General features: G+C 36.7%; 1 protein-coding gene across 50 annotated transcripts in view; it reads left to right on the forward strand.

Annotated features, from left to right (window-relative positions):
- Brca1 (BRCA1 DNA repair associated) overlaps positions 1–14,487 on the forward strand; it is a 66,143-nt gene that overhangs the window by 13,751 nt on the left and 37,905 nt on the right. For 7 of the 50 annotated variants that reach the window (XM_076869462.2, XM_076869463.2, XM_076869465.2 and 4 more), the window contains exons 3-9: positions 3,842–3,919; positions 5,349–5,437; positions 6,092–6,231; positions 8,403–8,508; positions 9,593–9,638; positions 11,511–11,587; positions 12,104–12,220. In XM_076869462.2, coding sequence (XP_076725577.2) covers positions 3,842–3,919; positions 5,349–5,437; positions 6,092–6,231; positions 8,403–8,508; positions 9,593–9,638; positions 11,511–11,587; positions 12,104–12,220 — 653 coding nt within the window. Of the gene's footprint in view, positions 1–3,841; positions 3,920–5,348; positions 5,438–6,091; positions 6,232–8,402; positions 8,509–9,592; positions 9,639–11,510; positions 11,588–12,103; positions 14,442–14,487 lie in introns of all 50 variants that reach the window. The other 43 variants (XM_076869434.2, XM_076869438.2, XM_076869459.2 and 40 more) reach the window with 15 other exon arrangements.

The raw sequence follows: 14,487 nt of genomic DNA on the forward strand, positions 1-14,487 counted from the left end.
CTGAGATAAAAAGATCAGAAGTTCAAGACATCCTCTGCAGTTTAGCAAGGCTCTGAGCAATTTAAGTATGACCGTGTCTTTTTTTTTTTTTTTTTTTTTAGGTTTTAAAATAACTTTTTTTTTTTTAAAGAAATTAGATTTTTAAAATTTGTTCCAATTAGTTTTACATGACAGCAGAATGCATTTTGACCAATTGTACATAAATGGAGCAGTTTTCATTTCTCTGGTTGTATATGATGCAGACTCACACCATTTGTGCAAACATACATGTACATTGGGTAATAATTACCGAAGACCCTGTCTTAAGATAAAAAAGGACTGGGGTAAAGCTCAGTACAAAAAGGGAGGGGGAGGGGAAGGGGAGGAGGAGAAGGAAGGAAGGAAGGAAGGACGGACGGACAACAAAGTCTTATTGTTGAAATGGACAAGATTTGGTGGAACCAGTCACAGGATATCTCAGGATATGTATTTTCCTTCTTAGAGGATATATTGGTTCACAATCTTATCTCTGTTGACAAGGCAGAGTAGGAATCCTGAGTACCCAAGATAAACAAAGGTAGCCAGAAATCAACCTGTCATTATTTTGCCAATTTAAGATGAATTTAGTGTTCTCTGCCAGAATAGACTTGGACAAGCATTAATAAATTAGATGAGTTTCTTCAACATTGTTAAATTGCTTGGAGTATAGATGTGCCCCTAACTGAGTACTCTGAAAAATCTCCAGAATTGGTTTGTGGCACTGTGATTTGCTATTTTCTATTTGCTGAAATCACCTTTCAGAAAATTTGCATTTGCTTAAAAAATGCATTGTTGGGCTGGGGTTGTGGCTCCGAGGTAGAGCACTTGCCTGGTATCGAACTGGGTTCGATCCTTAGCACCATATAAAATGAAAAATAAAGTATCGTGTCCACCTGTAACTAAAAACAAATATTTTTAAAAAAAAATGCATTACCATTTGTTTAACCTTTGGGCTTTAGCAATCTAAAAAGGCCAAAACTTGCCTCAGACCTTTTCACTGAGAACCTTATTTAAAACTTATATATATGTTTTTCTTTAATTGGTGCATCATGTAGACTCCCCAGAGCTCTAAAACAGAATTTAATGAATTCTTTTTCTGAGTCCTGAAGGATATGCCAATGTTCTGTTGATCTGTCAATATTTTCCTTATCTCAGTCTTTTCATGTCATATACAATGCATTTTCTCTTTTGAGTTTAATTTATGTGTTCTTTTCCTAACGTAATGATAGATTAGAATCCCTTCTTGGTTGATTTTCACATACCTAGTTCCCTTCCATTGTTTATGTAATTCTATAGGCTGTAAGGCTATATAGCTTGTCACTATATTCTCAGCACTGATCATAGAATTTCCTTCCTACCTTTACTATGAATTGTTTGTACCATTGTCAAGATAATATATCACTGCCTCCATGACCCATTATACTTGAGTATAATTATACTTGAGTGCAGATAGTATTTGCATCTTTGCAGGAGTGGTAGGCTCTATCCTGTGTCTTTAAAGAGTACTTATATGCAATTCTTGGTTGTTTTTTGTTTTTGGTGTCTATTTGTTTTTGTTGCTACTGGGGATTGAATTCAGTGGTGCTTTACCACCAAGCTACATCCCTACCTCTTTTTATTTTTTTATCTTAAGACAGGTATGCACTAAGTTGCAGAGTCTGGCCTTGAACTTGCAATCCCCCTGCCTCAGCCTCTGAGTTGCTGGGATTACAGGTGTGTGCCCCTGTTCCTGGCTCCAGGTAGCTTTTTTTTGTTTGTTTTATTTTGCTAGGGGATTGAACTCAGGGGCACTCAACCACTGGGCCACATTCCCAGCCCTATTTTGTATTTATTTTATTTATTTATTTTTATTTTTTTAATATATATATATTTTTTAGGTGTAGATGGACACAACACAATGCCTTTATTTTTATGTGGTGCTGAGAATCGAACCCGGGTCCCGCCCATGCTAGGCGAGCACTCTACTGCTGAGCCACAATCCCAGCCCCATCTATTTTGTATCTTATTTAGAGACACGGACTCAGTGAGTTACTTAGCACCTCACAAATGCTGAGTCTGGCTTTAAACTCACGATCCTCCTATCTCAGCCTCCCAAACCACTGGGAATACAGCACCACCGTACCTGGCCCTGGGTAGCTTTTTGACATCTTCATCCCCAAAGCTACAGAATCATTATTGAGTACAATATGGTAGTTGAAGCATTTTTGTAGGTAAAGAAGGACAAAGTCTTCATCAGATCTCTATACATTCACTGACTCTGTAAGAAAGACCATGAGAAAGACCTCGGGCCTGTTGCAGTTCAGTACTAGATCCAGTATCACCTTCACCACTTGATTACTGTGATTTGGGACAAATCTCTATTTTAAATGGAGATAATTTTTTTAAAAATATTCATAGCAATGTTACTGTTTTTTAAAAAATATTTATTTTTTAGTTTTAGGTGGACACAATATCTTTATTTTTATGTGGTGCTGAGAATTGAACCCAGTGCTTCATGCATGCTAGGCGAACGCGATACCTTTTGAGCCACATCCCCAGCCCCTCTTTTTTTTTTAATATTTATTTTTTTAGTTGTAGTTGGACACAACACCTTTATTTCACTTGTTATTTTTTTTTAAATTTTTTTTAAGAGAGAGTGAGAGAGGGAGAGAGAGAGAGAGAGAATTTTTTAATATTTATTTTTTAGTTATTGGCGGACACAACATCTTTGTTTGTATGTGGTGCTGAGGATCGAACCCAGGCCGCACGCATGCCAGGCGAGCACGCTACCGCTTGAGCCACATCCCCAGCCCTACTTGTTTATTTTTGTATGTGGTGCTGAGGATTGAACCCAGGGTCTCGCACGTACGAGGCGAGCGCTCTACCGCTAAGCCACAACCCCAGCCCCTAAATGGAGATAATTTTTTAGGGTTGTTGTGTGGATTAAGAGAGGGCAATACACATATCCAGGACATAAATCTCCCTGACCCTAACCCTGGAAAAGAATCTGTGTTCACCAAGTGTCCCTATCAGGAATTCACCAACCATCTTATAAACCCACACCAGTGTGGGTTTTTTTGGGGGACGGGGGTACCAGGGATTGAACTCAGGGGCACTTGGCCACTGAGCCAAATCCCCAGCCCTATTTAGAGACAGGGTCTCATTGAGTTGCTTTGTACCTTACTTTTGCTGAGGCTGGCTTTGAATTTGTGATCCTCCTGCTTCAACCTCCCGAGCTGCTGGGATTACAGGCGTCTTCCATTGTGCCTGGTGGTTTTTAAAACCTGCACCAGAGTGAGTACAAAGGATCCAGACTTCAGCTGTGGCTACAATATAAGGTTTTTAATACGAGAAAAATAAAGTGAATGTAACCTATTTAAAAAAAGAGAGAGAAGCCAATACATGTGGGCTAAGGATATAGCTTAGTTGCCATTACCACTGAGCTACATCCCCAGCCCCAGGTGCTGAATTCTTTAATGAATTATAATCATTTTACATGAACTACTTACCATTTATGTCTGATTATGCAATATGAAATAATCATAAATATATCATTAAATATGCCATATTAACTTTTTAATAAGTTTTATTTGATCATAACCTTAAGCTATATGCAGGTAAGTTCAGTTTTCATAGATCATTTCTTACATAGTTTGGTTTCCTGCTTATGCAGCATCTAAAAAAATTAGAGATAACCATTGGTTGTAATTCACCTGTCATTACTTTTTAAATGCTTCTTCAGGGCAGTTATGAGATTATCTTTTCATGGCTATTTGCCTTTTGAATGTTTTCTCCACAAAAGAAAGCAATTTGAATTGTTCTTTTCTTTCTTTATAATTTATAGATTTTGTATGCTGAAACTTCTCAACCAGAAGAAAGGGCCTTCGCAGTGTCCTTTGTGTAAGAATGATATAACCAAAAGGTATATAATTTGTATAATGGTGGGAAGTTGGAAGCAACAATGGCAGGAAAACGTAAAGATTCTTTGATAGCATAGCTAGTGTTCCTAAAAAACTATTCATCAGTAGAAAAATGTATAAAGTGTGTTTAGCAGACAGAGTAAATTATTTCTAAGGTTATTTTCCTGAAAGTTTTATGGGACATCTGCCTTACAGAGCAAACTGATGCCTTTATTTTCCCATTCAAATACCAACCAGGCCCAATCCTGATAAGCTTCCAACATCAGAGGAGATCAGGCAATGGTAATGCTGTAGATAACTTATTGCCTTTTTCTAGTGTTTCTGAATAAAGCAAGGACTTGCATTCTTATCTAAAGTACAGCAGCACAATCCTGCCCCAATTATCCACTAATCCTGCTTTTATTTTTCTTCATTTCATTTATTTCTACCTAATTATTTACCTGTACACATGTATTTATATACATATATATTTATTTATATATCTTTCTTGCCATAGTGGAAGTTCTGTTAAGACAGTGACTTTGTCTATCTCGATCCATAATGTCTCTCCAATGTCTGGAATGTTGTAGGTGCTCAGATATTTAAAAGAATGAATGAGGGCTAGGATTGTAGCTCAGTGGTAGAGCGCTCGCCTCGTATGTGGAAGGCACTGGGTTCGATCCTCAGCACCATATACAAATAAAACCAAGGCATTGTGTCCATTTACAACTAAAAATAAAAGAATGAATGAGGGGCTGGGGCTCAGTGGTAGAGAGCTCGCCTGGCATGCATGAGGCACTGGGTGTGATCCTCAGCACCACATAAAAATAAAATGAAGGTATTGTGTCTACCTGCAACTAAAAATATATTTTTTTTAAATGAAATAATTGGCTGGTGTGGTGGCACATGTCTGTAATCCCAAAAACTTTGGAGTCTGAAGCAGGAGGATCAGGAGTCCAAAGCTAGCCTCAGCAACTTGGTGAGACCCTAAGCAATTTAGCAAGACCTTGTCTCAAAAAAAAAGGGCTGAGGATGTGGCTCAGTAATGAAGTACTCCTGTGTTCAGTCCTCAGTACCAAAAAGAAAAAGAAAAAAATATTAACACTGCCACACAATATATTCTGATGTCAATGATATGTTAATTATAGTGCAATGTCACTAATAGCTCTAGTTTTTAAATACGATTTTCTACCATAGCTGTAGTAGAAAACAGTTATAATCTTATATTTATTTGTTAATATTTCTTTCCTTATTTAGTGTCCTTAAAAAATTGATAATCAGGGCTAGGGTGTGTTCAGTGGCAGAGCACTTGGCTGGCTTGTGTGAGGCACTGGGTTTGATCCTTAGCACCACATAAAATTAAATAAAAGCATTCTGTCCATCTATAAGTACAAAAAAAAAATAAGTTGATAATCACTTGCTAAGTGTGCTTCTCAAACAATTTAATTTCAGAAGCCTACAAGAAAGTACAAGATTTAGTCAACTTGTTGAAGAGCTATTGAAAATCATTCATGCTTTTGAGCTTGACACAGGATTGCAGTGTAAGTATTGCATAGCCCCAGAGGCAGTGCTATCCTTAAATTCTCAGGAAGTCTGAATAATTATTTTCTGTGAACAGATGATAAGACCTCCTTGGTCTAGGTTAATTTTAGCTCTGTATCTGTGAATCTATATTTTAAATCACTCCTATTAATCTCAGGCCTTATTTTATTAATCCTGATATGCACATCTTAACATCTCTGAAATTGGGAATATTTTAGTATCGATGGTGTGTCATTGTTTAATTTTTTTTAGTGACCCATAAAATAATGGTTTTGCTTACATCATTGCTATCTCATAGTCAGTGAAATATGATATTAATAGGCAAATTTGTTAGTTTTAGGTGAACAAGAAGAAATAGAAATCACTTTGACCATCTGTATGTGTTTGTTTCTTAGGAGTAGAATTTCCAAAGTTGATTTTTTAGAAAATTAAGGTAAACTTAATGCATTATCTTAACACAACAAAGCACACACAGGATATTTCTTGGTTTCTTTAATGAAAATTAATGTATTTTTTTCTAACTGAAAAAATAATGTGTTCCAGGCTAGGGATATAGCTCAGTGGTAGAGTGCTTTCTTAATATGCATGAAGCCTGGGTTTGATTTCCAGCATTCCAAAAATAAGAAAATAATGTGTTCCCTTATAATTTATAGTTGCCAACAGTTATAACTTTCCAAAAAAGGAAAATAACTCTCCTGAACATTTAAAGGAAGAGATTTCTATCATCCAAAGTATGGGCTACCGAAACCGTGCCAAAAGACTTCGAGAAAGTGAACCTGAAAATCCTACCTTGGTAAAGCCATTTTCGTTTATTCTGGTAACATTTCTTCATTAAATATTGTGAATTAGCGAATGAGCTAAATGTTCTTGGCATTATATGAAGTATCAGTAAAGAAAGTATGGGCTGGGCATGGTGGCACATAACCTGTAATTATAGCTACTCGAGAGGCCGAGGCAGGAAGATCACAAATTGGAAGCCAGTCTTGGCAATTCAGTGAGACCCTGTCTCAAAATAAAAAGGACTTGGGGATATAGCTCAGTGGGAGAGTGCTCCTGAGATCAGTCCCTAGTACAGGAAAAAAAAAAAAAAAGGAAAGGAACGTGGTAAATTAAGTGGTTGGACAAGTGTTCTAATCAATAAGAGTTCAAGGAATTTGGAAAGGTCAGGGTGACTGGTATGTCGAGAGAGACATTTTAGGAACTGACCCTACTTTGGAGCTTTATCAGCTCTGATGCATGTCAAAAATAGCTTCAAGGGGCTGTGTTTGTGGCTCAGTGGTAAAGCACTTGCCTAGTATGTATAAGACCCTGGGTTTGATTCTCAGCACCTCATTAAAATAAAGGTATTGTGTCCAACTACAACTAAAAAAATAATAAATATTAAAGAACAATAGCCACAAAGTCCCTGATCTTTTTAAGCATTTGAAAAGTGCTTTAAGCCAGGCATGGCTATTCCCAGCTATTTGAGATGCTAAGGCAAAGGATCTCAAGTTTGAGGTCCAGCTGGACAACCAAGCAAGACCCTATCTCAGAAATTTTTTAAATGGGTTGGAGTTGCTAGGAATGTAGCTCAGTAGCAGAGTGCTTGCCTAGCATGTGTGAGGTCCTGGGTTCAATCCCCATGTCACCAAAAAAAGGGGCTGGGAAAATAGCTCAGTAGTAGAATGCCCCTGGATTCAATTGCCAGTGTCAAAAAACCAAAACAAACTTCAATTAAAATGTGTAATTAAAGAAAATGCAGTTATTTGCTCTGATGTTAACTAATATGTGAATGCATAATGGATATCTTAAAAATAACAGGTCTTATGGTATTAACATTTGTTTTTCTGTAGAAGGGCAAAATAGGAAGCAGAAAAATCTTCATTCAAAGCGATGTTGGGACAGGTGCCATGGTGCATACATGTAATCTGAGCAATTTGGGAGGCTGAGGCAGGAGGATTACAAGTTCCTCAGCAATTTAGCAAGGTCTTGAGCAACTTAGAAAACCCTGTCTTGAAATAAAAAAGTTTTTAGAAGTTCTGGGGATGTGGCTCAATAGTTATGTGCCCCAGGTTCTATCCCCAGTAACCTGCCCTCCCCCCAAAAAAAGTAATGTTGGACGGTGCTCAGTGGCAGACACCTATAATCCCATTGACTTGGGGAAAAAGATGACAAGTTCAAGGCCAGCCTAGGCAACTTAGCATAGACCCCATCTCAAAATAAAGAATAAAAAGAACTGGGTATGTAGCTCAGTGTGAAGCACCCCTGGGTTCAGTCCCCAGTTCAAAAAAGCATTGTTGGGACTTTTAAATATTCTGTTACTAAATTTGTTCTTAGGTATACTGGGGTTTTATTATCATCATTTCTCTCTTTTTAAAATTTATCTTAGTTGCTAACCCTTCATCAGATGTGGTCATAAGTATATATCAACTATTAGCTTTAAAAAAAAAAAAAAAAAAATATATATATATATATATATATATATATATATATATATATATATATATAGATCCACTGGGATTACAGGTATGTGCCACTGAACCCAGCAAAATATACTATTTTAATACTTTAAGAATGTACATAATGGGACTAGGGTTGTGGCTCAGTGGTAGAGCACATGCCTTGCATGTATGGGGCACTGGGTTCAATCCTCAGCATCACATAAAAATAAATAAAGGTATGTGTCCATCTACAACTAATAAATAAATGAATGAATAAATAAATAAATAAATAAATCGTTAGAAATGTATATAATGGTACATAATCAGTTTGGAAAATTTTTAAACAATAGAGAGGAAAAATACTCAACTCACAAATAACCCTGACATTTTAGTGAGTAGTTTGTCAGGTTTTTCCCCAGGTATCATAAATTTTATTTATCTGATTGTGGTGGATTTGTTTTGCCCATGGTCTCAAGTTTCTCTTTAGGAAAAAAGCACTGAACTGGCCATCGATTTGTTGACCATTCTTTACTGTACTGCTTAGCAGGAAACCAGTCTTAGTGTCCAACTCTCTAACCTTGGAATCATGAAATCTCTGAGGACAAAGCAGCAGATACAACCTCAAAATAAATCTGTCTACATTGAATTGGGTAAGGTCTCAGATTTCTTAAGTGTAGAATAATAGTTGCTAGATTGCTTGTCTTACTGTTTTACCAAAAACCTTAGTCATAATATATACATGTGACAGGGAACTTTTGGAAGTGAAAATAAAATAATTTTATGGGCCCTATGGTGAGTTATAAATAATGTAAAAGATGCAGTTTACACCTCAAAGAGTCTTACTTTATAAAGGGAGCAAAAGAATGGTTATAAGCTAGTGTGAATCAATTTTGGAAAAATGGAAAATAGCAGTAAGAAAGAACATGATGGGTTTCTATATCATTTAAAGGGATCCAAAATAATTTTTACTAGTTTAGTAAGCCATTTAAAAACTAACCTGGGGCTGGGATTGTGGCTCAGTGGTAGAGTGCTCGCCTAGCACAGATGGGACCCAGGTTCGATCTTCAGCACCACATAAAAAAATAAAGGCATTGTGTTATGTCCATCTACACCAAAAAAATAAATATTAAAGAAAAATAATAAACTAAGAGTTCAAAAAAGTCTAATTGCCTTCTCTCCTAGAATTGGGAAAGGCTGTCCTCTTTTGAGCTTTTAAAGACTGCCATGTGTTTCCTTAACACTTATTGGATTTCACTGAAATTACCCATATGTCTCCTACCCATAAGATAATAAATTCATGAGCAATAGGTATATGTCTCAAAAATAATTATAGTATTTAATATTTAGGACCACTTACTTGTATCCCTGGCACTGTTGGTTTTTCTTTTATAACTCATTTAAAAAAGCATGTCAAACTTCTGAGGTTGTAAATATGTATACTTATTTTACAGATGAAGAAATTAGTCACAGAAGTTAAATATTGCTAAGTTAGTAAAGCTAGTAAGTGGCAGATCCATTTTTTAAATAAGCTTCAGAAATAAGCTTCAGAGCCTGTACTTTCTACTTCTCTGTGTTGCATGACTAATCTGTCTTGCTTGCCATGTAATATAGATGTTCAGTAAATGTTTCTAAGTGAATGAATATCTACTTTGCAACAAGTACATTTTTCAGATTTAACCCTTTTAATAAAAACTGACTGATTTGTTTTGGGGGGGTTTTGATGGATATTTTTAGGATCTGATTCTTCTGAAGATACAGTTAATAAGGCAAATTATTGCAGGTGAGTCAAAAAGAGCCTTTGTCTATGAAGCTGGTTTTTTTTTTTTTTTTCATATTTAACATTTAGGATTAGTATTTTCCTAGATTTGAATAAAGTCCTTGGAAGAAACTTTAGAGATCATCTTATCTTATCCCCTCATTTTATATCTGAGGAAATACTGTTTTTGTTTGTTTAATTTATTTATGAGTAGTGTCCAAAGGACTTTAAGATAACATTGAAACTCTATACAAACTTGCTTTTAGCAGATGGTTATTTTCTAGCTGATTTTCTCATATGTAGTATTGACCCAGTGGTAATTGCTAATGGAATTATTAGAGGATTTTATTTGTAGTTTTCTTTCTTTCCTCAGTTCTTTCATTTCACCTATTCCCAAACTATCTATATAAGTAACATAATAATCTACAAGGGACCCCCAGTTGGGTTACCTGCAAGAATGCTTTCCTTAAGAATTATTGCTTGACCCTGATTAAGATAACTGATCTGAATTATGGTGATGTCATTAGCAATCAGTTTTTGTTTAAAAATTACTTTTTCCTAATCTTGAAATTAGAATGACATTATTCTTGGCCAGAAAAGAAGCAAAGAAAGCAATGAAGCAAAGTAGTAGCTTTTGCATTTCATTGGAATGCCTGCTCTTCTAGTGCTTCCTTTGTTGTTTTTTGCTCCTACCTTCTCATTAATATACACTTTTTTAGCTGGGTGTGGTAGCACATGTCTGTAATCCCAGTGTCTCAGGAGGCTGAGGGAGGAGGATTGCAAATTCAAGGCTAGCCTCAGCAATTTAGCAAGGCCCTAAGCAACTTAGTGAGACCCTGTCTCAAAATAAGAGGACTAAGAATGTGGCTCAGTGATTAAGTGCCTGGGTTCAATCCCCTGTAAAAAGAGTTTTTTGGGGGGCTGGGGTTGTGGCTCAAGCGGTAGCGCGCTCGCCTGGCATGCGTGCGGCCCGGTTTCGATCCTCAGCACCACATACAAACAAAGATGTTGTGTCCGCCTAAAACTAAAAAATAAATATTAATTTAAAAAAAAAAAAAGAGTTTTTTTGTCCCTTTTTTTTTTCCTTTCAATACAGAGGATTGAAACAGAGGCTCTGTACCACTGAACTACACCTCCAGTGCTTTTTAACTTTTAGTTTTGAGACAGTCTTATTAAATTGCTAAGGCTGGTCTTGAATTTGTAGTCCTCTTGCCTCAGCTTTCCAAGGCTCTGAGATTATAGGGATGTGTCACTGTGCCCAGCTAAGATATTCTTTTATTTTGGGGAACTGGGGTTGAACCCAGAGGTGCTTAACAACTGAGCTGTAACCCAATCAGTCCTTTCTACCTTTTTTTTTTTTTTTTTTGCATGTGTGTGTGTGTGTGTGTGTGTGTGTGGTGGGGGTGGGGGTGGAGAAATGGTTACTAAGGATTGAACCCAGCAGTCCTTAACCACTTTACTACTGAGCTACATAAGATGGAGTCTCACTACATTGCTTAGGGCTTCACTGCATTGCTGAGGCTGGCTTTGAACTTGTGATCCTCCTGCCTCAGCCTCCTGAGCCTCTGGGCTTACAGGTGTGGGCCACCATGCCCAACTAAGCATTTTTTAAAAACTATCTTTTAGCAGTCATGTAAATTGTGGCTCTCGTTTGCATCTTTATAAAGCAATGTTCTGTCTTACAGACAGAATTTTGTGACTGGATGTTCTCAGTCTAACCATTTCATTTTGATTAGAGGTTACTTAAAGGAAAGACCAGGAATCACAAAATAAGTCAAATTGGTCAGCAACTACAGCCCTACCTAGAGGAGTTAAAATATTTGATCTTGCTCATTTGACAGTTCTATGAACATATAACTAATGATTCTAATTAAGGCTTCTGTGTTTTCCTTATAGTGTGAGAGACCAGGAATTATTGCAAACCACCACTCAAGGAGCCAGGGCTGAAACCAGTGTGGATTCTGCAAATAAGGGTAATGGCAAGTCTTCCCAACTTAATAGACACTGAAGATAGAGAACTGTAGATAGAGAACCCAGGCATCATGCATGCTAGGCGAGGACTCTACCACTGAGCCACAACCCCAGCCCTGCCTTTTACTTTTAATTGACATATTTGTATTTCAGTTTTTTCCAACTTCTTTCTAAGTGTATGGAATATGAGTGTGTAGATAGAATAGAATACTGTTTGTCTGATGACCAAACAGACTGCATTTAATTCACTGTTAGAAGTTGGGGGATAGGAGATGTGGTTTATGCATAGGGAACATTCTGAAATTGACTTTTTGATTGGCTTGAGGGGAATAATGAGAATTTAGGCAAATAGAAATTATTTGAAAGAGCATGAGTTACATCTTCAGTATATTTGGTAGTTTATGATATTAGTTTCTCTAAAACTAGTTGCTTGATTTCCACTCCCAAGTTGTATTAATTATGTATTTATTTATGATAATTCAGTTTTTAAACATCTTGTTATTTTTATATATTTTCAGCTGCTTGTGAGTTTTCTGAGAAGGACATAGCAAATATTGAACATCATCAATCCAGTAATAAAGATTTGAACATCATTGAGAAGCATGCAACTGAGAGGCATCCAGAAAAGTATCAGGGTATTTCTGTTTCAAACTTGCATGTGGAGCCATGTGGCACAAATACTCGTGCCAGCTCATTACAGCATGAGAACAGCAGTTTATTACTCACTAAAGACAGAATGAATGTAGAAAAGGCTGAATTCTGTAATAAAAGCAAACAGCCTGGCTTAGCAAGGAGCCAACAGAGCAGATGGGCTGAAAGTAAGGAAACCTGTAACGATAGGCAAACTCTCAGCACAGAGAAAAAGGTAGATCTGAATGTTGATCCCCTATATGAGAAAAAAGAACCAAGTAAGCAGAAACCTCCATGCTCTGAGAATTCTAGAGATACCCAAGATGTTCCTTGGATAACACTAAATAGCAGCATTCGGAAAGTTAATGAGTGGTTTTCCAGAAGTGACGAAATGTTAACTTCTGACGACTCACATGATGAGGGTTCTGAGTCAAATGCTAAAGTAGCTGGTGTATTAGAAATTCCAAATGAAGTAGATGGATTTTCTGGTTCTTCAGAGAAAATAGACTTGTTGGCCACTGACCCGCATAATGCTTTAATTTTTAAACGTGAAAGAATCTGCTCCAAAGCAGTTGAGAGTAATATTGAAGATAAAATATTTGGGAAAACCTATCGGAGGAAGGCGAGCCTCCCTAACTTGAGCCATGTAACTGAAAATCTAATTATAGGAGCATTTGCCACAGAACCACAAATAACACAAGAGCGTCCCCTCACAAATAAATTAAAGCGTAAAAGGAGAACTACATCATGCCTTCATCCTGAGGATTTTATCAAGAAAGCAGATTTGGCAGTTGTTCAAAAGACTCCTGAAAAAATAAATCAGGGAACTGACCAAATGGAACAGAATGATCAAGTAATGAATATTACTAATAGTGGCCAAGAGAATGAAACAAAAGTTGATTATGTTCAGAAAGAGAAAAATGCTAACCCAATAGAATCATTGGAAAAAGAGTCTGCTTTCAGAACTAAAGCTGAACCTATAAGCAGCAGTATAAGCAATATGGAACTAGAATTAAATATCCACAATTCAAAAGCACCTACGAAAAATAGGCTGAGGAGGAAGTCCTCTACTAAGCATATTCATGCGCTTGAACTAACAGTAAGTAGAAATACAAGTCCACCTCATCACATTGAATTACAAATTGATAGTTTTACTAGCAGTGAAGAAATAAAGACAGGAAATTCCAACCAAATGCCAGTCAGGCATGGCAAAAAGCTTCTTCAACTCATGGAAGATGCAGAACCTGCAACTGAAGTCAAGAAGAGTAACCAGCCAAATGAACAAATAATTAAGAGATATACCAATGATGTTTTCCCAGGACCAAAGTTAACAGGCATATCTGGTCTTTTTACTAACTGCTCAAGTTCTAGTAAAGTTAAAGAATTTGTCGATCCTAACCTTCAGAAAGAAGGAACAGAAGAGAACATAGAAATAATTCAAAGGTCTAATAATACCAAAGACCCCAAATATGTGCTAAGTGGAGAAAGGGGTTTGCAAACTGAAAGATCTGCAGAAAGTACCAGTATTTCATTGGTACCTGATACTGATTATGGCACTCAGGACAGTATCTCATTATTGGAAGCTAACACTTTTGGAAAAGCAAGAACAGCATCAAATCAACATATTACTCAGTATGTGGCAATCGAAAACCCCAAGGAATTTATCCACGGTCATCCTAAAGATACTAGAAACGACACAGGGGGTTTCAAGAATTCATTGAGACACGATGTTAACCACATTCAGGAGATAAATGTAGAAATGGAAGAAAGTGAACTTGATACTCAGTATTTAGAGAATACATTCCAAGTTTCAAAGCGTCAGTCATTTACTCTGTTTTCAAATCCAGGAAATCAAGAAAAGGAATGTGCAGCTGTCTATGTTCCCTCCCAAACCTTACAAAAACAAAGCACAGAAGTCAATCTTGAATGTGAGCAAAAAGACAAAAATTGGGGAAATAAAGAGTCTAAAATTACGCATGTCCAGGCAATTAATGCCACTAAGGGCTTCCCTGTGGTTTGTCAGAAAAATAAGTCAGGTGATGATGCCAAATGTAATATTACAGAAGTCTCTAGAATTTGTCCTTCATTTCCGTTCAGAGGCAGTGAAACTAAACTTATTACTGCATATAAACATGGAATTTTACAAAACCCATATCATATGCCATCAGTTTCTCCCATCAGGTCATCTGTTAACACTAAATGTAAGAAAATAGAAATAATTCAAACGTCTAATAATACCAAAGACCCCAAAGATGTGCTAAGTGGAGAAAGG

This window comes from Callospermophilus lateralis, chromosome 11, assembly GCF_048772815.1.
Source record: "Callospermophilus lateralis isolate mCalLat2 chromosome 11, mCalLat2.hap1, whole genome shotgun sequence".
Lineage (NCBI taxonomy): Eukaryota > Metazoa > Chordata > Mammalia > Rodentia > Sciuridae > Callospermophilus > Callospermophilus lateralis.